We start from the raw sequence: 27,463 nt of genomic DNA, 5'->3' as shown, positions 1-27,463 counted from the left end.
TACAAAAGGTCCAGAGTTGACTGAAGTTTCCAAGGACAAAATTACAAGGAGTATCTAAGAGAGTAATATTTGAAAAATTAATATTTGAATGTTGATGGTCAGCTTCCAGGATTTTATCAGTGACTTGGGGGAATGTGTATTGTGGTTAAGATGCATTGCGCAATCACAGAAGAGCGGCAAGTCATTGGCCTCAAAGTTTTACATTTTCTGAAAAGGTAAGACTAACACAGGGTAAAAAGTAAAAATAGAACTGAGATGGCATGTGACTGGTCAAAAATATCGCTAGAGACTACTAAAATCAACGTGCTTTTACCAAATATGCAATCACTAGTAGCAGCACTTTCTCACATGGACAGGAAAGTGGTTAAATTTTTTTTCTTTTTTTAATCATTTTATTATTATTATTATTTTCTTTTTTGGATTTACTATTTTTTATTATTATATTTTTGACAATCTTTACATAGTTAATTATGGTAAAAAAAAAAAAAGTTCAAGGGCTATAGGAAAGAGGGTAAGACTATTATTTCCATATTGTTTCCTTCCTGAGGTAAAGGGGGATATTAAGGGAGAAGCCCCACCCAGTTTCCCACCCTCCCCAGGTCCCGGATGTGGGGCATACTCTGAGATACTTGCTCAAGTGGTTTTCATAGTTCACCAGTTATGAATCGCTGCTTGTCTCGCCACTCCAAGCATGATGAGGTCGTTGAAGAATCCACTGATTGACATAGTCCATCATAGAGTCTCCATTTGTCCAGTATTTTGCTGCCAACATTTAGCTGAGGTGGTTGATTGACTTGTTCTATCTTCTGTCTTTTCTTGGTTAGGGTTCTGAGTCCAGCATTTTGATTGGGGAGATCCTCAAAGAAACTTTGAGGTGTTCCCAGACCAGATTCTTGTATGTTCTAGCAAGCGCAGGGCCTGGCACAGTCCATCGCCCTGATCAGCTGGTGGTTGCAACTGCTGGGTTGGTTCTGTTTTCAGCCCCAACTTCCACTGGAAACAATGAATGTTGCAGTCCAGCCTGGATCTGCCCAGTACATACTCAGCCCTCACATAAACCAGTGGGAGCTGCAGCCTAGTTGGAGCGACCCACAATAACCCCCACCAGGCCCACTCCCTACTCTGGTTTGCCAGTATGTGTAGTAGTAGTCCAGTCTGTCCCACATCCCATTTGGCTCTCATACATGTCAATGGGTATTTAAGCTTAGTTCCATCTAACCAGCTCAACTATCCAGCCCTCACGGATGTTGTTGAGTGCCCCTCTGTCTAGCCACCCCAGCCCCTGTCCTAGTTTTCTTGCCCTCCTGTGGAAGTGGTAACCCAAGAGGGAGGAGCCCACTATTTCCCTCCCAGGTCTCTCTCAGTCCCGGATTATGCACTCTCCAGGTGGTTCTGTGGTTTGACTTGACAGAATTAGCCCCCAGTGCCAGCTTCTGCCAGCTGATGCTGCAGTTAAACCCAAACAACCTTCACCCACTCTAATTTTATTTGCACCAGTAGGAATGATCAGCCCAGCCTGGATTTTCCCTGATTTTCCCACATGAGGCACACAGGTGTTGTAGCCCTGCCCAGTCTAGTCTGCTCCCACCCCAGCTCACGCTCTCCAGTGGGAGTAGCTGTCCAGCAAGGGAACAACCCCTTATTCCCCCTGCCGGGTCTGCCCCCTCCCTTCCTGGTTCTCATGCGTGCTGGTTGGGCAATGCAGCCACATCCAGTACAGGTAACCTCACCTTGGCTTTCCATATTTTGCACTGGTTTTTGTCACGACCGAACCTGGCCCAACCCACACTCTGTTCTGGTGCTTGGATTTGCCAGTGGATGATGAGAACTGATTCAGCCTGGTCTGCCTCCGACCCATGCCAAATGCATGCTAGTGGGAAACTTTCCATGGCCTGTTCTGGGCTGTTTCCTATCGTGCTTCTTGTGCTTACCTGCCGGGTCTATGTCCTGCCAGAGGAGTTTCCCAGGCTCCTCCATCAGAACCCCTCACAATGCCAGATTTTGCACACACCAGGGGATCCATGGGCCAGTCCTACTCAGTTCACCTCCTGTCCTAGCAGGGACAGTGGCTTTTCCTGACTGGCCTTCAACCCAAACTGGTTCTTGTTGGATGTTTCAGCCCAGCCACGGCTCATTTATACCCATTTAGAGTTCACACATGGCTCAGTAGGGGTTGAGACCTAGCCTAGTCCATCCCACATCTACCCTGGAAAGTTTAAATTTTTATCTATTTTTAAGGAGTCTAAAATGTAGCTGGACTGCATTGTGCCTATAGTAAGTTAGTTATTTTAAGTACTTCAAATATATCTTCCATGTCAGAATACAAGTCTCCTGAGGGGCAAAATTTTTATCTTATTCACTGCCAGATTCTCAGTGTAAAACAATGCCAGGCATGGATGAGGGGAGAAAGGTACCTTATCTACTTCACTTTTGCTGGGAGCGTAGGCCAGTACAACCACTATGGAAGTCAATATGGGGAGTATTAAGACAACCAGAAATTGATCTACTGTATGACCCAGTATCCTACTTCTGGGAATATTTCCAAAGGAAATACAATCTGCACATGAGAAAGTGACCTGTAATCCTGTATTTACAGCAGCATAGTCTACAACAGACACGGAAATAACCCAGATGCTTGTTGAAAGAGGAATGGATAAAGAGAGAAACTCTGAAGCATCTGCTCTGTGGAATATTACTCAGTCATTAAAAAGAATGAAATTCTACCCAACTAGACACCATTATGCTCAGTAAAATAAGCCAAAAATCAAAAGAATAAATGTCATATGTTCTGTCTGATATAAGGCAAACTTCATGCAAAATACAAAACAGATACAAAAGTAAACATACATATATGTATGCGTGTATATACATGTGTATACATATGTATGTGTATATATGTATACTTATGTGTATACATATATGTGTGTATGTATATTCATGTGTATACATATGCATGTGTATATATGTATATACACACACATATATATATCCATCTACAGAAACTGTATAATGGAGGGTAACATACTGCGAAGTGAGTACACATTGCAGTATGCATGTCTACTCCAAAATAAAAAGAGGACTCCCAATGAAACTGTTAAAGGTATCTCGAAAATAGGATATTGGACTTTCTACCATTGTCTATACCTACAAAGTCACAATACATTTAAACAGAAGGATAAAGAACTTGTTACTGTTGTAGAAGAATTATACTATTGTAATAATATAGGGGATATTAGTAGGGGGAGGCAGAATTAGGGAGGGTTGGAGGGAAAATCCCTGAGCCTATGCAACTGTATCCTGAAAAAATAATTTTTTTTAGAAAAAAAGAAAATCTAGCCAACTTTTACTAAGGCAGACATTAAAGAGATTCCCCACCCCCCCCCAAAAAATATATATATATGAGAAAAACCAAAATGATGACAGAAAGAATGCAGGACCCCCATAAACATTTATTGAATCATTGAGCAACTTCGTTTTGAAGCAAAATTATTTGTACATGTAAAAAGAGTAAGGCATCAATCATTTTGAACAATAGAAAAATGCAGGAAAAGTGCATTGTTATAGTTCTGACCTTTCTGTATCCATGAAACTATCCCATTGTGTATGGAACTATTATTAGCCTTTAAAATGTGCCCACATTAAAAATGTTTCAGAAGCTGTGGGCCAAATCATAGCTCAGCTGACATGCAAAGGGTCCCTGAAATGACTCATTTCCAGACATCCAGGAAAGGTTCACATTCCTTGTATGATAAAATAGTGTGATAAACAAGCAGATGTTTCAGAAAAAGACAATGAACCATTTAAAAGGAAGGAATTTGGAGGTCGGCTACTTCTCTTTTCCTAAAGATAGTAGGTTCCTTGCGAAACACCAGCTCATTTCTAATGAAGGCCGACAAGAGATCCGCTAGTCTCAGCCTCATGAACTCTAGCTGATCTGCCCTTTTCTGGTTTAGGCAGCTAAGCACCAGAGAGGGTGGGATCTCTGGTTCTTTGTTTCCTGTTTGCTTTCACAAAGCAAACTGGATCATCACCTGTACCATGAACTATGGGCAGCTTCACAAAGAATGTTCTCCTTGATTCAGCTACTGAGCAGTTCTTTGAAGGGTCTGACAGAATATAGTCTTTATCTCACTGGAACTCTCTGGATGCCTGTCGGCAGGTTTTTCACCATTATTAGTTTTAAGAAAATCCCTTAGCTTCCTAATGATTGCACTTGGTGGTGGTGGAAGCTTCGTTTTCTGCTTGTGTTCCTTGGCTTACTTTTTGAGCGATGTCTTATCCAATTGATCTGCACTTTATTTTTGCCTATTTGTATTCTCCATATCAGTTAAATGGCAACGCCATAGACACAATGGTCAGACCAAGAATCTAGGAAGCCGACTTTATCACTCTTTCTTTCACTCCTAAATTCAATTCAAAAGCAATTTCTATAAATTCACCTTCTCAAGGAAGTGCAATTAAATACCAGTCTCTCCATTTCCCTTATACTACACTGGTTCAAGTCGGTTATCTCTCAATTGGGCGAGTGCATGAACCTCATCAATGGTCTCCTGACTTCGTTTCTTCGTTTTATCATCTATACTCCAATCAGCAGCCAAAACAATCTGTCTAATGCAGTGATCTGTTCCATGTCACTCCCCTCACGTATCCTGCAATGAATCCCTATTACACTTAGGGTAAAATCTAATCGGCTCACCAAGACCCTGAAGGCCATCGCCTGATACAGTGCCACTCAGTCCCGTCAGCCTGCCTTCTTGTCCTTGCAAAACAAAGCAAACCAAGCTCAGCATGCTTTAAAAAGTTTGTCTCATATTTTCATCAGATTTCTTTTTCCCTACTATGCTATCTTTTCTAAGAAATGGCCTCTACTGATTGAGTTTATGACATCTCTCACTCACCATTCCTCTGTGGTATTTTACTTTCTTTATAGCATTATCTTTCCCAGAAATTATCCAATTATGTATGGCTTTTTTTATATTGTTTATCCACACACACTGCAGTGCAAATTTTATGGGAGTCAAACTCACACATTCCTGTTTCATAAGTTTTTTCAGTGTCCAGAATACTGCCTACAATGCAGCAGGTGACAATGACATCTGTAACATTGACATAAAACTGCTGAATTAATGGAACATTTAATAAACACATTGCCAAAATCACGTATTTGCTCAAGAAGATGGAAGATTTGTCCATTTTAATTCTCATCAAATTTGACATCCTCTTAGACTGCTTATTCATTAAGGTCTTTTGGGGATTTCCCCAATCAAAATGCTGGACTCAGAACCCTAACCAAGAAAAGACAGAAGATAGAACAAGTCAATCAACCACCTCAGCTAAATGTTGGCAGCAAAATACTGGACAAATGGAGACTCTATGATGGACTATGTCAATCAGTGGATTCTTCAACGACCTCATCATGCTTGGAGTGGCGAGACAAGCAGCGATTCATAACTGGTGAACTATGAAAACCACTTGAGCAAGTATCTCAGAGCATGCCCCACATCCGGGACCTGGGGAGGGTGGGAAACTGGGTGGGGTTTTCCCTTAATAACCCCCTTTACCTCAGATACAAGAAGGAAACAATATGGACATTATAGTCTTACCCACTTTCCTGTAGCCCCTGAACCTTTTTACCCTTATTAACTATGTAAAGATTGTCAAAAACATAATAAAAAGGTCTTATATTCTGGATTCAAATGGATATATCTGAATTCCAGCTCCAACCAGCATTGTCAGTGTGGCCATGGCCAAGTTACTTAATCCCTTCTATTTCTAATAATCAGACAATAATATTAGTTATGCCATTGGACTATTCTACAGATTAAAAAGGCCACTACATGTAAAACTTTTTATCCTAGTGTTCTAACATGGCAAGCCCCCAATATTCATCATCACTAGTATTAATAGTATTGATTTTGCATTTTTAGTGGTTATTACCAAAAAATAGAAGACATAGTTTTATCTGTCCAAAACTGTGTCACTTTTATTTGTATCTTTTAATTTGTTTGATCTATGAATATTTAAATACTTGCTGGTTCTATACAACAAGCAAACACGTCTACACAAAAAGCAAGTATGTTCATTTTCCTACAAGGAGGTCATGTGCCTTTTCTTTTTTTTTTTTTTAAGATTTGTTTATTTTTGTTAGAAAGGCAGATGCACAGAAAAGGAGGAGACAGAGACCACAATGGCTGGTGCTGCACTTATCCGAAGCCAGGAGCCAGGAACTTCTTCCAGGTCTCCCACACAGGTGGAGGGTCCCAAGGCTTTGGGTCATCCTCGACTGTTTTCCCAGGCCACAAGCAGGGAGCTGGATGGGAAGTGGAGCTGCCGGGATTAGAACCAGCGTGCATATGGAATCCCAGCTCATTCAAGGCGAGGACCTTAACCACTACGCTATCGCGCAGGTCTGTTCATTTTCTAGAACAAATGAAGAGACATCTAAGATGTGGAAAGGAAGTAGGCATACATTTCCTGAAACCAACACTCAAAGGATGAGAATAAATGAACCAGAAGAGTGGATGGTAAAAATGTGCAAAGAAGCAGGAGGAAGAATATTCCAGAGGCATTGTAAGAAATGGAATGGCTTAGAAAGAGTATATTTGGTGGACTTGGAGCAGACAGCACTGGGAAAATGATGAAAAACTTTACATGTTGGGTCAAGTCATTTGAACCTTACCCTGAAAGACATGGCGAGTCATGGAACGAATTTTGTCAGAAATGATTCATCACCAGCTCTGCATTTAAGAAGGACTTGATTTGTGGAAGATGAGATTGGTGAAAATGAAGACAATTAGAAAGTCATAGCTGTAATCCTCGCAGAAGTAGCAAAGATAGGACCTAAGGAAGTGATCGTGGAGATGGACGTAGGGTGCGCAGGAAAGAGAAGTAAGATTAATTGGCTTTAAGGAAGCACTGAAAGACAACTTCAAGAAGGCCGAGAAGTATAGTCAGTGGAGAAGAACCATAGATCTTAGTCCGTTGTAATGCTGAGAGAACCTTGGCTTTCTCTTACACACACTCCAAGATAGTCTAAGATACAGCAAGAGTAATTAAGATACATATAAATATACCACATTTTCTTTTTAAAATTAGTATATTTAGGGGCTAGCATTATGTCATAGTGGATAAAGCCATTGTCTGCAGTGCTACCATCCCATATAGGTCCCGTTCCCTGCTACTGTGCCTGGACAAACAGCAGAAGATGGCCAAAGTTCTTGGGTACTCACATCCATGTAGAGACCTGGAAGAAGTTCCAGGCTCCAGTTTGGTCCAGCCCTGACCACTGTATCCATTTAAGGAGTGAGAGAGTGATGAAAGATCTGTCTCCATCTCTCCTTTTCTTTCTATAACTCTATCAAATAAAGAAACAAATATTGTTAAATATAAGATTGAACAAATTTCATCTATACAGATTCAGGAGCACAGTGATGCCTCCCACTCTCTCCAACTACCTGCCTCTGCTCCCAGCCTCCCTCCTCCTTCCTTTCATGACATAATTGCAGTTTATTGTATACTCACAGGCTTAATCCTCCATTATGTAAATAATTTGACAAACAGGAGCTAGTGCAGTGGCATATCAAGCTAATTCTCCTTCCACGGTGCTAACATCGCACAGGGGCACCAGTTTGTGTTATGGTTGCTCCACTTCCAATCTGGCTCCTTAATTCCAACCTGGAAGAGCAACAGAGGGTGCCTCATGTCCTTGAGCCCCTGCAGTCATGTGGGAGACCCAAAGGTAGTGCCTTTCTCCCAGCTACAGCTCAGTTCAGCTCTAGGCATTACAGCCATTACAGCCATTTGGGGTATAAACCAGCAGAGAGAACACTAATCAAACATCAAAACATCAATTTCCCTCATACACATTAAATTTTTTACATTTAGTTACCACAAATCAGAGAAAATATAGGATTTTGTCTTTTGGGGATCAGATTAATTCACCAAGCATAATAGTCTCCAACTGCACTCATTTTGTGGCAAAGGACAGAATTTAACCCTTCTTTATGACTGAATGTAATATTCCCTGGTGTGTATATATACACATTTTCTTTATCCAGTCATTAATTGATGGACATTTGAGTTGATTCCATGCCTTTGCTATTGTGAACTGAGTGTGATAAACAGAGATAACTCTTTCATATACTGATTTCATTCCTTTATGTAAATTCCCTAGAGTGAGACAGCAGGTCATACAATAAATTGATTTTCAGGCTTCTGAGGAATCTCTGTTATAGTCTTCTATTATGGGTATTGGGGTCTAGCCCAGCCCAGCCCACCACAGGCCCAGTCATCACACATATCAGAGGATACCACAGCCTAGTCAAGGTGACTCCCCACCCCATAACCCCGCCAGGCCCACCCTCAACCCCAGCTTTTGCATTTGTTGGCATGTGCTATAGCCTAACCCAACCCATCTGGCATCTTATGCAGTTCTTGTGCACATCCAAGGGTACTGAGGCTTAACTCAGCATGACACAAACTATAAATATACCAATGGATATTGCCACCTTGTCCAGCCCAGCCCACCCTTAACCCTAGCTCTTGTGCTCACCAGCAGGAGCTATAGCCTAGCAGTGAAGTGCCCACAGTTCCCTATCAGACCAAACCTCAAACCCAGATCTTGCACTTGCCAGGATGTACCTAAATGTACCTAAAGACTCTCACACCAGTCCTGGCGCATGCCAGCTGGTGCTATGGTCTAGCCTTACCAGTCCATCTAAAGGTATGGCAACCTGGCTATCCCAAACCCAGCCCACATACCAGTCAATGGGTGAATACAACTCGGCCCAACTAGTAAGCCCGTAGTCCCAGCTCTCACACTACCAGTGGAAGCAAGAGGAGAAGGCGGGGAGAGAAGAGGGGAATTGGAGGCAGGGGTGAATGACAGACCCACTCCCAGCCCCAAGTCTTGCATTTACCAGCAGCTGTTGTGACCCAGACTGGCCTGGCCCACTCCCAGTCTTGGCATTCACCAGCAGGTGCTGCAGCCTGGCTCAGCTTAGCCCACCCCCAATTTCAGCTCTTCGCAGTGGATGCAGCAGCCTAGCCCAGCCTAGTCTACCCTGGGATCTTTGCTAAGAAATCTTTGCATAGGGCCAGGCATTATGGCTCAGTGACTAAATCCTCACATTGCATGCACCAGGATCCCAATTCCAATCCAGCTCCTTGCTTGTGGCCCAAGGAAGCAGTAGAGGATGGTCCAAAGTCTTGTGACCCTGCACCCACATGGGAGACATGGAAGAAGCTTCTGGCTCCTGGCTTCAGATTGACTCAACTCTGGTAATTGCACCACTTAGTGAACCACTGGATGAAGATCTTTCTCTCTGTCTGTGCTCCCTCTGTCCAATAAAAAGTTTAAAAATATTAAAAAAATAAAAAAGAAAATCTTTGCTTATGCTTATTTTCCCAATGTTTTCTTCTTGTAAGAGGACACACCCAAGCAAAGCAAGCACATGGAACTCCTGATGGACATGACCGGAAAGGACCAGGACGACACATTATAGTCAACCTTTCCTCAGAGAGATTCTAAAATGTGCATGAGAGAAGGTCCAGATTACATTCAGAGACTCTCTAATTAGATTGACAGCTCATAAGGAACCTTAAAGGCTGGGAGAGAGCGGAGAGACATAATCTAATCCCCAGCATACTGTAACCTGCAAAGCTGTCATTTATAACGCATGGTAAAATAAAAACCCTCCAAAACAAACATACATTAGAGAATTTGTCACCACTCTTCCAGTCCTACAAATGATGTTTAAGTATGTTTTACACACAGAAACAGGGGGGGAAAAGCCATCATCGTGAAAGAATGTGAAAATAGAAAATCTCCTAGTAAAAGTAGAAAGAAAATCCAAACCAAATAATATGAATATCTATGGAAAAAAATAGGGCTAAGTTGTTACTTATCAATAATAATCTTGAATGTAAACAACCTCAATTTTCCAATTAAAAGCAAAAATTTAGTGAAAGGATGTGAAAAAACAAATGAGCAAAAAATCAGTCCCTGGGTAAAGTAGTCTCTTCAATAAATGATGCTGGGAACATTGGAGTTCCACCTGCAGAGGTCCCTACCTTATATCTTACACAAGGAATGATCTCAAAAAAGTCAAGTGCCTGATTTTATGACCTGATACCATCAAGCCTACCTGAGAATACTAGCTTCGAGTTTGCCTCTTAGCTTGTAGTACGTGTGGCAGCCTCCAGCTGTCCTGCCCACTCCTCCCTTCCAGCGTCTGTCAGCCATGGTCATTTTTAGCTGTCCTGCCCGCCATGCTGCTTAGGTTTGATAAGTCTAACTTGGCTCTGTTTGACTACTGGGGTGAATTCATCACCCCCTGTAACCCTAGACTCAATCACTTGCCTCTCACCACAAATAGGAAGTGTGATGCAAGCTGCCTATGCAAATAAATAATGCACTGTCATTTGGGGAGCTGCAGATTTAAAACACATGCTTTGTAAAGTTTGTCTTATTTATTTCAAAGTAGACAGACATAGATACCTTATCCCTGGTTCACTCCCCAAATGCCTGCTAGAGTCATGGCTGGGCCGACTCCACCTGAGCTATTATCTACAGCTTTCAAGAGTGTTCCTTAACAGAAAGTTGAATCAGAAACAGGCAATATTTGAACCCAGAAACTAAAATATGGGATGCAGCCATTCCAAGCGGCAAGTTAACCCATTGTGCCATAGTGTCTTCCCCAGGACATCAATGTTGGTATGAATTTAAAGGCAATTGAAGAGTTTGCAACAATGGTGAATCAATCTCCAGAAAAGAAAATTGGAGATTAGGAATCAAGGAATGGATGGGGTAGCATAGTATTTGCTCTGCTCACGTTCATAGTTCTGAATTACTAACATAGAAATGATTTATTATTTACGTAAATAATAAAATCAGAGGCAAGGAAGAAGTCAGGAAGACAAGAAGAGAAAAAGAATGAATGGAATAAAAGAATGAAGTGAGTGAGGAAAAAAAGAAAAGGAGGGAGGCTGGAAGAAATAGAGAACAAGAGAGGAAGGAGGGAGGAAGGAAGGACAAAAGATAGGTAATTTATTGTAAATAGCAGGGCAACTCCCAAAACCAAAGCAAGTAGCCCCCAAGGAGAGTGGGATGAAGATAAATGTTTTTCAGCAGAGAGTAACACACACACACACACACACACACACACACACACACACACATGATTTTTCTTATTCAGTCTCAGCAGGGGGAGCCTCAGACTCTCAGGAGAGCATTGTTCCCTCTGGCAACAGCTATAAACTCCCTGATGGGGAAGAACTAGTCACAGGGACCTTGGTTGGCAACCAGCCTGCACCAGTTGCAGAAATCTGGAGCAACCCCAATGTAAGTAAAACAAAGAAAATCTCACCTGTGGCGGTTTTACGTCTGTGTATGCAGGAAATGCCAAGGCGAGTGGACAAGACTAGGATGTGTTCCTTCAGGACTGGAAGGCAAAGGGAACAAGTGGGGAGGGGGATTTGAATCACACTAGTTGTTACTTCCCAGTACTCTGAAGAAAGTGAATGAACAAGTCGCACTGTGAATCCATCCATCGATTGGACCTCTCATGTCATATTGGCATGTGTTGTCCCAGCCATTTGTTGAACACCCATTCAGTGTGTGGTTCAGGGTAAGGAAACTTACATAAATTTGTGGCTTTGACCGTCACATCATTTCAATGCAGATTCCCAGACTATAAAATCATAAGCCAAATCCAGTGTATGTATGACCTAGTTTTTAGTATCCTGCTCTCACAACACAAAGCAGACCGACACTTGAACCTGTTCCATTGAGTCGCTGAACTACAGAGCAGGAAGTAACACAGACAGATAGGATCACTGGAGTTAACAAAAAAAATATAGGATGCCCAGTTATGTAAGAATTTCACTTAAGTAGTATATAATTTATATATATATATTTTTTTTTTATTTGATAGTTAGGTCACCTTTACACTCAAAATTATCTGCTGTGTAATATTGTAAAATTAGGTCTTTTCCACCGTTTCCTAGGGAACCACTTCTATAATCCTCAGAATCTTGACAATGGTGTCTTTTTGTATGCTAGTAATGGCTGGCAGTCCCTCCAGTTTTCTCCTACATATGAAGAAAGTAAGATTATCTGGCTTGTGAAAGGAATCAGGTACATGGGCATTTTAATGATAGTGGTACAAAAGCATTAAGAATCTTTCCAGTATGTGTGTATGGTGGACATATATCAGAAAAACATTCTAATTGATTAATTTGAAGAAATTGAAAAGAGACAAAATGATTAAAATATTGAATTGATGAGAAAAATATATAGGTTGCTGAAAACTACAGAATAATATTCATTTATTGCTCTATACACTAAGAAATACCTTTTTAATACATTGGAAATATATGTTGGTCTTTTTTCTTAGAATCTATTTCACACAGTTGCAAAAATATATTAGTCTATGTTTCTTGGGATCATACATTAATATTCTGTGAAATTTTATTGATTTAACGCAAAATCAGTAGTTCAAATATACAGTGGTTGCTTTTCAAAAAATAGAAAAAGAATTTATTTGGAAAGTCAAAACAAATCATCTTGCTTGTGATGAACATCTAACTAAAAAGCAATGACAAAGAAAGAATCCTTTCACTTTAAAAAGTCATTAAGATTTGCTTTCTCTTTATGGTTCTTTCCTTGGCTCTTCTCAGACTTCTGATAGCCATGATGCAAGAAAATGGCACCGAAGTTACTGAATTCTGTCTCCTGGGATTTGGTGTCCAACACAAGTTTCGCTGTGTCCTCTTCATCATATTCCTTATGATCTATGTGACCTCTATGATTGGTAATATTGGAATGATTCTACTCATCAAGATAGATTCCAGGCTTCAAATTCCCATGTACTTTTTCCTACAGCATTTGGCTTTTGTTGATATCTGTTATACCTCTGCTATCACTCCCAAGATGTTGCAAAATTTTATAGTAGAGCACGCAACTATATCATTTCGTGGCTGTGTAATGCAGCTCTTGGTTTATGCAATATTTGCAACCAGTGACTGTTACCTCTTGGCTGCCATGGCAGTCGACCGTTATGTTGCCATCTGTAAACCACTTCGCTATCCCATAATCATGTCTAAAACCGTCTGCATCCAGTTGGTAGCTGGGTCCTACATAATGGGCTCAATAAATTCCTCTGTACACACGGGTTTCACATTTTCATTGCCTTTCTGCAAGTCCAATCGCATCAATCATTTTTTCTGTGATGTTCCCCTAATCCTTACCCTTTCGTGTTCCAGTGTTGCTATCAACATCATGTTGCTTTTAGTCTTCGTGGGATTTAACTTAATGTTCACTGTGTTGGTCGTTGTCTTCTCCTATGCGTACATCTTAACCACCATCCTAAAGACACCTTCCAGCACAGGGAGGAAAAAGGCTTTCTCTACGTGTGCCTCCCACCTGACAGCAGTAACCATTTTTTATGGAACTCTCGCTTACATGTATCTACAGCCTAATTCTCATAATTCCCAGGAGAACATGAAAGTGGCCTCCATATTTTATGGCATTGTGATTCCAATGTTGAACCCTCTGATTTATAGCTTAAGGAATAAGGAGGTAAAAGAGGCTTTAAAAATGATAGGAAAAAAGTCATTTTAGAATAAAATCAAATTGTTAAAAGGAAGACCACCAGTGGATCAAGTGGAGACATTTTATCACAAATATTTCTGTAGTTGAACACATATTCAAATCTTCAATCTGGGCTACCCCTTTCAATAGATAAGGTCTTAGAATGTATGGAATATGCTAAGAATCTTCTCTGAGTCTCATTTTCCCCAGAATACTGTTTGACAAAACTATTGTACACTTTCCATGGAGAAGAGCTATGTTGAGACTATTTAAAATATTAAGAAACATGTCTAAACTGTACAAAATGTGTGTATTGTTTTTAATTCATTTAAATGTTTGCTAAACTGTCTAAACTGTAGCCCTTCATAAAATCTGCTAGAGTCCAGACTACAGCTCCAGGGCTGTATTATTGAAAAACCCAGGGCACAATTAGGAGGGGACCCAAGGAGGGAGGAAAGAAAGCGAAAAGAAGGAAGCCCTATACCTGCTGAACTGTTAAACCGAAAATAAGAATATTTTAAAAAGGACAAAGATCTTTAATATTGTGCCCATTATTATATCCTCAATACCTGTTAATTGTCAAGAATTCATTAGTTGTTGAATGAATGAACAAAAAATAAACACAGGAAACTATTATGTGTCCATTAAATTTGGAAGTACACTAGCTACCTTCTAGTAGAGTGAATTCTTCTTATGGTAAACCTTTTCTACGGATTTACTGAAGCAGCTATCAGTTTTTAAAATGTAACTTTAGGGACCCAAATCTTCAAACAAAATTTGTAGTCAATGATTGTAAAGACCTCTAGCCTTATAAAAATCGTTATCTGAAATCTGAAGGAAGGAATACTACAACATGTGCACACAATTTGGGACAGAAATGAGATGAAGATGATACCTACCATTATGGTTTGGATATGGTTTGAATGTGTCCTCCAAAGATTTGTGTATTAGATGCTTGATACTCGGTGTGGCAGTGTCAGGAGTGAGTTTAAGAACGAAGGCCTAGTGAGAGGACCTTAGGTCATTCAACACATTGCCCTCTGAAGACTCGGGCAATCCATGTGGAGAATTTAGTTTTCTTGAGTCATTATAAAAGAGCTCCCCTTTGTGAGTTTTTCATATGATGGAAAGCAAAGGAATATCCTTATTTTATTAGAATGATATCTATAAACTTCATTGAATGTTAAAAATAAATTTAAATAAAATGTAAAAAAATATAAAAAGTAATAAAATCTATCAAATATTTATTAAAATTCACTTCAAAAACTAATTTAAAATAAAGGGATTATGGGTGCCAGACACACTCCTAAATTTTAACAATAATTCCTCTTGGTTCCATACACCACTCCAAGCCTACCACAGTGGAGGTCTCACTTTTCCAACCAGCATGGGTGGTTTGGTACTATCACATCTTCAGCTCTGTAGGCCATTGCATATACTGTAATTCTCTTCCTCAGTCCCCACCATGATACTATTCTCGGTTGGGACAGCACCATGCCTCCAAGGTCATGCCTCCAAGGTCATGCCTCCAAGGTCCTGCCCCCACAATTCTTCTGGGTATTGGTCTCCAACTCTAACATTGAGGTGGAGGCGATCCTGCCACCATCCTTGACTCATGAATACTGAGCCTGTGCTGGCAATGACAGCCTTGATGATGTTTAGGAATTGCCTTCAGGGTGCTTCTTCCATTCTCTTGAAGATGATCACATGTTTCTACCTGATAGTAACACAGTTCCTTTTACAGGATCTACAGAGTCCAACAAGTCTTCCTCCAAGTATCTATGTAACTGTGTCACATAATACAATGTAATTACTGAAGTTAAATAATAAATAATTTAAAAAAAACATACAACCGTTGTAACCTATGTAAACTTTGATAATAACATGGTTAAGAATAAAATAGCTCTTTTGTTGCACTACTAAAAAAAAAAATATATATATATATCCCATTTTGTCTTGCATTTAGTCCCAGCTAGTGCTGCTTCTGGGCTAATCCTGTCTCTATTCCTACCTTTTGTTGGTCTGATTGACTAAATTCCTAGTTCATAGCTATCCTAATCTATTAACCTGTTGGGTCACTAAGCCACACCCTTATTATCCTCTCCCAAATTAAAAGCTTTCTCATTTTTACAATACAGGTAGTCTAAGGATGTTTGAACTCTGACTAGCTTTTGCTCAATTTCATCTTCAAATAATTTCTCTCTCCTCACATTTTACTGTAACAGTTCAGATACACCAAACCACACTGCTTCAACATTTTCCATCTAGAATCTCATCACAAGGGTTTCTGCCATCTACATTTCTACCAATATTCTATTCACGGTTACTTGCACATTCTATAAGAAGGAATGTTTCCCTACAGCTCCTTTCTTTCTAAATCCTTAGATGAATCTGTTAAGTGCCTGTTCACAGAAATATGGGCTTTCTCTCAAAAACCAGTTCTCATTCAGCAGCTCCTCGTTACTCAGCTCCAAAGCCACTTACCTATCCTTAGTATTTGGAATAAGCACCTCATTCTTGGTAGCGATTTCTGTCTCGGTTAGTTGGGACTGCTATTAAAGATTACTGTAAAATTCTGTGTGACTTATAAACAATGGAGATGTATTCCTCCCAGTCCAGGAAGCTGGAAGTCTGAGACGAGCGTACACGCATGGTCAGTTCTGATAAAAGATCACTCCTTGGTTGCAGGTTCCTGTCCTCTCATTATGCTGCCAGATATGACCAGTTTTCTCACCTTTGTGTAAGAAAAGAATTTCAGATGTGAGGCAGAGCATAGCACTAAAAAAAACTAGCAAACCTGAAGCCAGGGTTGTGGCATAGTGCGTTAAGCTGCTGCCTGCAATGCCAGCATCCTATATAGGTGCTAGTTCAAATTCCAGCTGTTCCACTTCGTATTCAGCACCCTGTTAATGTGCCTAGGAAAGCAGTGGATGATGGTCCAAGTTGTTGGGCTCCTGTACACACGTGCAAGAAGAAGTTCAGGCTCCTGGTCAACGTGTCCCCACCCTGGCCATTACTGCCATTGGGGAGTGAACCAGCAGATAGAACAGCTCTCTTTATGGCTCTCCCTCTGTGTAGTTCTTTCAAATAAATAAATGCAAACCTTTTTTAAAATAAAAACATACCTTCTGGGCCAGGTAGGCAGTTCAGCAAAGAACCAGAAGACCAGTAGTCTGCTTCATACTGGAGTTTTTATATATGTAAGTTTGAGTTCACACCTTTTTCCTCCCTCTCTTTTCTGAGGTATTGCTGAATGGGAAACTTTCTGGGAAGAATTATTCTTCCTAGGACTTTACCAGCACAGTATTATCAGGTTTAATACCTCTCATAACCCAGGGAAGGGACGATTTGTCCAAACTGTCCACTGGAGGAAGACTTGGATCATCTAACATGATTATGAGATATGGGCAAGACTTTGAAGTATAAGCACTGGGATGCTTCCAAAGGATGATTCTACTTTTCTACCCTACATTTTTCACTTGCACAAGAAGTTCTACTCTTTTTTAACAAAGACTAATGTCTACCTTGCTATGCAACAATTACATCGCCATAGAGCAGAGAGCAGAGAGGGGAAACAAGCGCTCTTAGAAAAGCATAAATTCATTGTGGTCTAACTTATGATATTATCTAATCCTAATTATCTTCCAAAGATGCTACCTTCTAATACTATAACAGGCCTGGGAAGAGAGAATACGACTCTGACTCGTGAATCATGAATGGGACACAAACACAAGGATGGTGTCTGAAGTTCATCAGTCTTGTGGAAACTATTTCCTCAAACTTTGCCGTTTGCTCAGCTTTTTGAAGGTGGCCATTTTGTTACAGAGAAATAAGCAACAAAGAAGATGGTGTCAGTTCTTATCTTACATAGAAGAAGTTCCATACAAAGCAGTGAGCAAGCAAGATTTGTCAGAAACTTCCTACCACAGCAGCCAAGAGGAGGGCTCCAAGAGAGAAAGATGTGAAAAAATGGTCCAAGTGGTGCCTTTTATGCCCAACTGGGGTGAGCAGTATAATAACAATCAACAAGGGGACAGGATAAAACCCATAATAAGCTTTGCTCATGATAAAATAAAAACGCCATCAGAAATACGGGATAGGCAACCTCATTCTATTCTCATAATGAAACTGGAAACTCAGAAGATGCAACCTGGACTGCTGCAGTACCCCCCAGCATGGAACTAGAGAAAGGCAGGGCAGAGCCAGGCTGTAGCACCCTGTAGTGAATGCCAAGACTAGACGGGTCATGCTAGACTGGGCCACAGCACCCACCAACACAAACAAGACCCCAAGCCAGGAGCAAGTCTGTTCATGGGGCTTCAGAAGCCTTCCTGCTGGGCCATTGCTCCCACTGAGGAGCAAGAGATCTGGGATTTGGGGTGGACCAGGTTGGTCAGGGCTTCAACAGCCTTCCAGCTTACATAGAAGCTGGGCTTGCGGGAAGGCCAGGCTAGGCTAAGCCACTACACCCTCTGGTGCATGCAAAAGCCAGGATAAGTGCCAACTCCTTATAAGTGCTAACTCCTTATAATTCCAAGCAGCAGAGAGAGGGAACAGAAAGAAGGAAATACACAAGAAGAAAATTCAGGAAGAAGTGAACTGCTTAGCTGGTTTACTCTGGCAATCTGGAACTCAGTGTCATGGGTACTCAAAGAATCCTGCAAAGGATCCCTCAGAACAGCTCCTGTGCAGACGAAGACAATGAGGCATCCACTCAGCTCTCTTCATCCATGAGCTAAAGCTTTGCCCAAGTCGTTGACATATTGACGTGTCCACACATCTATGCTGACCCCCACAAGCAGTTTTCCATGGTTTAAAAGATATCTGTTAAAAAGAAAAGAGGTGATACAAAAAATGGGCCACTAGTAAGATGGAAAAAACTGCCTTCCATAGCTGCTCTGAAATTAAATTGCAGAGAAGATGTGGTTGCAGGCATAATGATCTTTCTGCTCCATATTACAAAAGTCTGAGAAAGTATACTTAGAAGTTAGCTAGGAGGGCCCAGTTCTCTAACCTAGTGGCTAAAGTCCTCACCTTGGATGTGCCAGGATCCCTGCGGCTGCCAGTTCATGTCCCAGCTGCTCCACTTCTCATCCAGCTCCCTGCTTGTGGCCTGGGAAAGCAGTAGAGGCTGACTCAAAGCCTTGGGACCCTGCACCCACATGGAAGACCCACAGAAGATCCTGGCTTCTGGCCTCGGATTGGCTCATCTCCAGCCATTGGGGCAACGTAAGAAGTGAACCAGCAGATAGAGGGTCTTCTCAATCTGATTTTCCAATAAGAATAAACCTTTTATTTTAAAAAAGTCATCTAGGGAATTTAAGGAAAACCTTTGTTTTCCTGAGCACTTATCTTTTTGTTTCTCCTGCTTTGAAATGAGGTGTGATGTCTAATCTAGCACTGCTGAATTGTGAGGCAACCAGCATATAAGAAAAGCTAAACAAATCACAAACACACTACTCTCAATCTCACAAACTACTGTCACAAAAGAAAAATAAAGCCAAAAGATGAATTGCCTTCTGCCAACAGTTGAACACATTCCTGAGACACTCATTATGCTGTAAGTAATGTTGAATATCAATTAACCTCAAATAGGTTGCTTGTTAATCAAAAAGCAGATTCACTGAACAAAATTTCCTCTTTTCAGACTGATTAAAGATGTAATCCTAGATGCTTTAAAGGCAAAAAGAATTTGAAGTGTCCTACACCATAAATGGATACATGAAATATTCTGATGTATCCATTTATATTATACATTTTGTATCCTTATGTTATGCAAGGATACATGTTATATAAGGTCTCCTTATGTATAATTGACTTTAAAAATACATACATTTTTATTTAAAAAAAGATGGATGGAGTAAAGGATAAATCTTTCATTAAATGAATAAATAATGTACAATGTGATCATCTAAATATATCCACATAATCATCTCTTTTTCACAGTAGGGACCATATGCCCTTAAATTAGTAAGATTTAGATTTTTTTTTCCAGTAAGCTATGTGTTTTACTGATTATAGTGATAAAGAAAATTAGCTAGACTTAAGCATAGGACCCATGAGAAAATGTTCAAACTGGTTCATAACAAGAAAAAATAAGTATTTAAATAATAACAATGTAAATAAAAGGCAGGAACTCCCAATTATGGTAACATGAATAATGTGCCTCCTATAGAAAGCTCCAAGGTTGAACATTGTTTTCCAACCCCACCACAGCACATGGAATTTCAGACTCTCTAGAGAGTATTATTCCCACAAGTCCCAACTATAAACTCCCTGATGGGGAAGAACTGTTCAGATAGCATGGTTAGTAATCAGCCTGCACCAGTCGCACAAAGAGAATCTGGAATCAATATGGTGTAAGACAAATGGAGCAAATGCCATGTTCAACATCTACTGGACATCATGGACCATGTTCAGGTAACGACAGGGCACAAGATCAGAGCCGTACTTACAAAATGATCCAACCTAAGTCCGGGCAGAATGACTTCATTCCTACTGATGTAGTGGGAGTGCAGCAAGGAATTTTAATCCAACTGAGTGGATACTCAGGAATGATATGATAAATAGCAACTGAATGACTGGTTGAATTAAATAATTAATTAATTTCATGTATTTCTGCATGTTATAACCAACTGTTGAGTATTCATTCAGTACTAGTAGCATGAGAAGTTAACATAATCATTTTTTCGAAACTCCACGTTTCTATACAGCTGGCTTTAATTCTTTCTGTTCCTCTTCCTATCTAAAAGAATTAAAGTTGTTTTAAACTGGAAAAGATGAAGTGTAATGATTTCTCTGTCTTCACTCCCATGACCAAGAAATCCCATTACAATTTGCAGTGTATCCTTCTTAGGCATTCCACCATTAAAGAAAATGGAAAAAAAGTAAAAGTGAAACATAATTTTAAATAGTGCACAATCTACATATTACTTTGTAACATGTTTTACTTGTTTTACAACATGACATGAGTACATTTTCCAAATACATATATGCATATATATCTTCACTATTCAGACTGTATATCAACTAGTAATATGGACTTACTATGCTCCATTTAACCCAATTTCCAAAGTTTTGCTTCTATAAAGTTGCAATGAACATCATCACCTTCTCTTTTTTATTCCAGTTTTCTGCTTTATTTTGTTTGAGTTTAAATTTTTATCCCATTTACATTAGCTTTTAAAAAGGAGTAATTTTAAGTATGCACGTGAAAGATCTTTACAATGAAAATTATAAAGCACCAGTGGAAGAACTTGAAGAAGATGAACAAAAAGGAAGGACTTTCCACAGTCAGGGGTTCGTTACCCTCTGTGTAATGCTGTGATCTCCTTTTCAAACAGGATATAACTAAGGCTAAGGAAGTTTTCTTTCATCTCCCAGGACTGCTGAAACAAGAATGCAGGCCCTTGTTGGCCTATTTCCTTGCCATTGCACAATCCTGAGTATAATTAGAGCTACAGAAGTCCTGGAACTCAGTATAGGCTAGGCATGTTCAAAATACTGAGAGTTGGCTGTCTTGTTCGTATTATTCACTTGATAAGAAAAGACTCTTTTTACAGGTATAATAAAGAATTCTGAGTGAACTTCCCATGACACATACAGTGTGTGTACGGGGGAATGTGGAGGATGTATGGGAGGGTGTATACATACACCTCTTGTGTTCCTATCTCTTGAGAAATGTCCTCTATCATGTCAGATCCATTTTATGGGGACTCAGAAAAACTAAGCCAAGGTGGTCAGTTTCTCTGCTCTATTCCTACTCTATTTGAAGTGCACCCTAATCTATTCCAAGTTCCTCTGACAAGCATTTTTATCCACTGAACAGAAGCCCCCTTGAAAGATCTGCATTTCATCAGTGCTACAGGAAGTTTACTGAAGGAGGCAGTTTACCCAAACTCACTGGCCTTTCTCTCTCACTAAATGCAGAATTGAAGAGCACTGTTTCTTGTTCCCTCACCACACAATTTCCCCACACTGCCTACCGCTAAAAATACACAAAAGAAGCAGAAAAGCCCATGGTAGCAGCAGGCTGTTCGGTTTGTTATACTCCCCTCACGAAGGCCAAACCCAGCGAACACTGACCATTCTATGTCTGGCGCTACGTTCAGCTCTGGTTCGAATTGCTGATGCACAACTAAAGGAGCCACCATTTAACTTCTATAATTTTCCCTTATTGTTTGATGCTTCATCTGGGAGATTTAGCCATGCAGGCATTGTATCACTGCTTTGCACTCCAAGAAGTTCATGAGAAGGGAAACTAAAATATTTTGTCCTTGTCAAAGCATTAAGTCTGTGTGTTATTTTCCCAGCATATTTATTTCCCCTGAATTTGATGAATACACTTTCTACTTTCTCTAGAATATGTCCCTACGCTGAAAATTCTGAACTGCAGAGACACGTGTTTAATTCGACTAATATGCCCACGCTTACCTTCGCCCTGACTGTACCTTCCCTTCAGATATATGTGAGCTTTTGATTCTCCCCAGAACTTGGTACTTTAGACTGATTAGCATGTTCTTCATAGTTTGTGAGAAATGTACAACTGGCAGCTGTAATGTTTAATGTACATCAACGGATCGATCACATGTATCAAGCTGACATAGTTCTCCTCTGTGCTCATTTTGCTAATACTCTGTCATGATGGCTTGTTGAATTTTAGCAAATAATGAGCTGTGTCTATTGATGCAATCATAAGGCTTGTTTCCTTCATACAGTAACATTTCCGATAATACCAACATGTTTGCCAATGTCAAAAACACTTTGATTCTGGGGCTAAATGCAACTGATCTTTGTCCCTAACTCTCACATTTCTTTCCTGCAACCAGGATGTGAATTTTGTGTAAAGGAGGTTTCGCCTTCTCCATTTTTGCACTCCATTTCTAGAAATGTGGAGCAGCACATCTGACCAGTGGATCTGAGAGGCGATTTTAAAGATACTTGCTTCTATATTCATGGGTAAGTGGAATACAATTTTGCTTATTTTGACGTTAACATTATCTTGGCTTCATGATAACTGGGGATGTTCTTTTTCCGATTAGGGCAAATTTGTATAATCTATTACATAGATGGCTTGTGTGTTTTTGTGGTAGAATTTATGATATTGAGTTGAATTAATAATTTTTAAATGTTTAAATATTTCCCAGTCATGAGTATACTGACTCATGCAGGCACATACAGACAGACAAATACACACACCTTGCCAGTCTCTATGCTATTAGCATTAATTTTAAAACCATTGAGAAGTCACAATATAGTATTTACTAAATTATGTCTATAGTATAATACAATATCACACAACTCAATATAAAAAGGAAAATAAGTTTGTTATCACACTTGACTGTTCTTGGGAAATGAAATTGATACAGGAGTGGACTTCATGACAATTTTTAAATAATAAATCAAAGACAAAATGATCAATTGTTATTTCTAATTTAATGATTTGTGATCTGTAAATGACAAAATAGACAAAGTTAATAGATAGTAGAATATGAGAAAAATCTGTAAACAATAAGAGGCTCAAACTTAGAATAACCAGCAAACATCTAGAAATCAGTTCAACTGAAAACATTGGCAGCAACAAGATGAGCAAGGAGTTGAAAGAAAATTGGAATCTCAAGATTACACACTTTCATTTTCTTAGGCAACATTTTTAACGCCAGTGTTTTCGAAGAGGTGAGAATGTGGGAATTCTCAAACACAGTAAGTATACAACAATTCACCTGTATGGCAAGTGAACGTACACTACTTGGTCAAGTTAAAAGTATGCAGCATTGCCTCCAACTCAATAGTGTTATCCTTAGAAATATGTCACAGATGTCCAATAATACGGTGAATTCTTGGAAGTGGGAACAGGCAGGAAGCCATCTCTTACTCATCGCTATGAGATGATTTTGGTAAATCCTGCAGGACCAGCATCACACTGTGTTATCAGGCCACGAAGAGATAAGTATGGAAAGTGGTTCTAAGCACTTAAAACAAGTACAGAATGTTGTCAATTATGAGCACTGTTCTGCCTTTTACAAAAACATTAGCTGCCATACATTTGAAACTTACAAAATAAGAAGATTCCTTGTCATACACACTTTGATAAATACTTTCATAGAGGAACATACATGACTATGAGTCTGTGACTGAACACGGTTGATAAGGAGGGAAAGGGGGTAAAAACGAGTACACAGAAAAAAGTAGCAGCAATAGCATATAGAACTATTTAAGTTTGTTAAAATTTTCAGACATAATCATTCATATCCAGATAAGTTGAATAATTTTAATTAAAACATACAGTATACTGTAAAAGCCATAATTAAACAAAAGTGCTATTTATGTATTCCTTAATTGATGTTCATAAAATGAGAATTACATCTACTGTCCAGTGTGTACATAGTGTCATCTTTTTAAAATATTTAATTGAAAAATCTGAGCGACAGAGAGTAATCCTCTATTCACTGATTCACTCCCCATGTTGTCACAATGGCTAGCATTGGGCCAAGCCAAAGCCAAGAGCCAGAAGTGCCATTTGAGTCTCTAAATAGAGAGCAGGAGCCAAACACCTGCTCCATCCTCATTTACATTCCCAGGCTACCAGCAGGGAGCTGGATTTGAAGCAGAGTACTCAGAACACAAGCAAGTCCCCATGTGGGATGCAGGATTGCAAGCAATGGCTCTACCCAGCAAGCTACAACACTGGCCCCAGATGATATAATCTCAAGTATTGAAGGTTAGCCTTTGAAACCAAGTCGGGCATGACTATGAAGCTAAATATTATACTGTTTTTTTTTAAGCTATTGAAACACTTTCATTTTTCCATCTACAAGTAAGGTTAAGAAAAGAAAGTGTTTTCAGATGCATGTTTTTTTTTTAATTAATATTTAGCATTATGTGACAGTTTCATAGGCTTTGGGAATCCCCCTCCCCTTCCCCCTCCCCTCCCCCCCTGGTGGATTCCTCCACCTTGATGCAGCATTACAGTTCAAATTCAATCAAGATTCTTTCCTTGCAAACATATATTAAGCATGGAGTCCAGCTACTTATTGTCCAGATGGGTTGAACAGTTTCTTGGGGAGACCATTTCTGGTCCAAAGTTAGAGCTGGTATAATATCATCACAGTCAATTAAGAGTCCCAATATAACATCAACAGCAATTTGCAATATTATGGAATTGACATAGTTTTGAGTAACCAGTATGTAAAAAAAAAAAAAAAAAAGAACAAAATAACAAAAAACAAGTCCTAACCACAACCTATGATTAGCTCATTGACATCTCAATTTTAGTTTATATACAGGACCGGACCGGCTGCTATATACCTTGAAAAGGCTATAGGGTACCATTCAGCTGTCTCATATCTATTTCATTTTAGTATTTAGCCATTTGTTGTGTTGAAGTATAATTTTGTTGATCTTGGCAGATTTTGGGATAATCTAGACTGGCTTGTAACTCTAACAAGATATTTGTCGACATTTAATGTGCAGAACATTTTTTTTTTTGAGGGGGGTGTGCAGGAAAATCCTCAACACCATGGTGAGGAGTGACTAATCTTTGTGTCCCACCCAGCAGGGCATGAGCCAATCCATGCCAGCTCTTTCCTGTCAGATTTCAAGCTCTACTTTCTGTTGTTTGTCTATTTATTTTAGGTTTTGTTTTTTTTGTTTGTTTTTTTTTTTTAGTTTGTATGATTGTTTGCTGTGAGGGGTTTTCGAAGCGATCCCAATGGTCACTGCGAGGGAGGGCGGGGGTCCAGAGGTGGAACCAGGCTCGGACCAGAGAAAGCTCTCCTCCCTGGTCCCGAAGGACATTAATTGTTCTTCTGTGTCTGCTGACCGCTCAGGGCTTCTGGTTGTCTTTCCGATGACGTTGGTTTAACATTTGTCTTACTTTTTCTGATTCTCTTTCTTTGTAACTTTTCAGTCAATATTTAATCTTTGCTAACCATGGAACTAAAAAATGGTACTGAAGTGACTGAATTCATTCTCCTGGGATTTGCTGGTCAACACAGATTTTGGCTTTTACTCTTCGTAGTCTTTCTACTGATCTATGCAGCTACCTTAATAGGTAATGTTGGGATGATTATCCTCATCAACACTGACTCTTCTCTTCACACCCCTATGTATTTTTTCCTCCAACATTTGGCTTTCGTTGATCTTTGTTATGCCTCTGCTATCACTCCCAAGATGCTATTGAATTTTATAAGAACAAACAAATCCATCTCATTTATAGGATGTGTGATACAATTACTAGTCTATGGAACATTTGTAACCAGTGACTGCTACATCCTGGCAGCTATGGCTGTGGATCGTTATGTAGCTATCTGTAACCCACTCCGTTACCCAGTTGTCATGTCTCGAAAATTCTGTATTCAGCTGCTAGTTGGTTCCTATTTTATGGGTTTCCTAAATGCTTCTGTAAACACGGGCTTTACTTTCTCACTGAAGTTTTGCAAGTCCAATGCAGTTAATCACTTTTTCTGTGACGTGCCACCAATCCTTGCTCTATCATGCTCAAGTATCAATGTCAACATCATGGTCCTGACAGTCTTTGTAGGGTTTAACTTGACCTTCACCATATCGGTAGTCATCTTTTCCTATATTTATATCCTGGCTGCCATTCTGAGGATGTCTTCTGCTGCAGGGAGAAAAAAAGCCTTTTCCACATGTGCGTCCCATGTGACCGCTGTCACCGTTTTCTATGGGACTCTGTCTTACATGTATGTAAATCATGGAGCTAATAGATCTCGAGATCAGGAGCAAATGGCTTCTGTATTTTATGGCATCATGATTCCCATGTTAAACCCTCTCATCTACAGCCTGAGAAACCAAGATGTGAAAGAAGCCCTAAAACGAACAGGAGACAAGTGCTTCTAGTTTAACACATGATTCTAACTTCATGTGGCTCGGTAAGAAAACCAACAGGACCCTCTTACTTTGCAATCTTGAAAAATTTGGCAAATGTACAGACTTCCCTTGATTATCAATGGCATCTGAAAGAGTCTAAGAAACCATCACAACTTCTCAATAAATAGGTTTTTATTCATGTGTATATTCAAGAGAAACCATCTGAAAATGCATATTTGATCCTGTTTTCATATTTTTGACCGACCATTTGGAAATATCTGTCACTTGAAGAGACATACATCATACCATCACAGCATGTATGTATGTATGTACAACAGGAAGATTCACCAGAAGAAAATTTTTCTTTGAACTTCTCTTGAGAAGAATGGCTCAAGTGCAGCACCGACCGTTGCAGTCACTTGGGGAGTGGATCATCGGACGGAAGATCTTCCTTTCTGTCTCTCCTCCTCTCTGTATATCTGAGTTTGTAATAAAAATAAACAAATCTTTTAAAAAGAGAGAATAGCTCTTTTTATTTCTGTATAATTAATCTATATTATCCCTGTAAAGTGAAATTTGGAAGACCATTTCTTTGAATAATATGTGCAAGAAAGAATAAAGGGTAATTGAGTAAATCTTCTCAGATAATGAAATATCAGGTATCAAAACCCTTCTTTTCCTTGAAGTTTCCCCAAAGATTAGTAAATTGACAGAGGAGTCAGGAAGATGTGGAACAGACCAATTTCATCTCTGATAAGTATAACTCGAATCTCCAGCTACACTTCTGAAAGCGGTGTGTCTTAGGAAAACAAAATCCAACACATTGTTTGGTGATAAAAGGCCAACCCACCTGTACAGAAACGAAGCTGAATGTACCTCAACCTCCAAAATTTAGGAGAAATAAAAGGCTCTGGGTTTACAGCTAGAAGTCAAATATGGACCCAGGTCTGATGTTGTTACCACTCAGTGGTGAGAAAAGAGAATGAATAACCTCAAGCGCACAGTCAGGCTGTGGATAGGCACTGTGAGCCACAGCTGTGA

General features: G+C 39.8%; 2 protein-coding genes across 2 annotated transcripts; both read left to right on the top strand.

The window, feature by feature from the left end:
* The first annotated feature begins 12,691 nt into the window (after positions 1-12,691).
* On the top strand, positions 12,692-13,621 carry LOC101517818 (putative olfactory receptor 5AK3). Its single transcript, XM_004585306.3, has one exon. It carries the CDS (start codon positions 12,692-12,694, stop codon positions 13,619-13,621), a length of 930 nt encoding a protein of 309 aa, XP_004585363.3.
* An 11,901-nt stretch (positions 13,622-25,522) lies between these two features.
* LOC101528555 (olfactory receptor 5AK2-like) lies at positions 25,523-26,452 on the top strand. The gene has a single exon (XM_004585518.3). The coding sequence runs from the start codon at positions 25,523-25,525 to the stop codon at positions 26,450-26,452; it is 930 nt and encodes a 309-aa protein (XP_004585575.2).
* The last annotated feature ends 1,011 nt before the right edge of the window (positions 26,453-27,463 follow it).

Source organism: Ochotona princeps, chromosome 4 (genome assembly GCF_030435755.1).
Source record: "Ochotona princeps isolate mOchPri1 chromosome 4, mOchPri1.hap1, whole genome shotgun sequence".
NCBI lineage: Eukaryota > Metazoa > Chordata > Mammalia > Lagomorpha > Ochotonidae > Ochotona > Ochotona princeps.
Note: the sequence above shows the minus strand (reverse complement) of the source record. Positions and strands in the feature narration are given on the sequence as shown.

Bases quoted from the DNA above. Each gene is read 5' to 3' on its own strand.
- LOC101517818 (XM_004585306.3), top strand. From the start codon at position 12,692: ATGATGCAAGAAAATGGCACCGAAGTTACTGAATTCTGTCTCCTGGGA.
- LOC101528555 (XM_004585518.3), top strand. From the start codon at position 25,523: ATGGAACTAAAAAATGGTACTGAAGTGACTGAATTCATTCTCCTGGGA.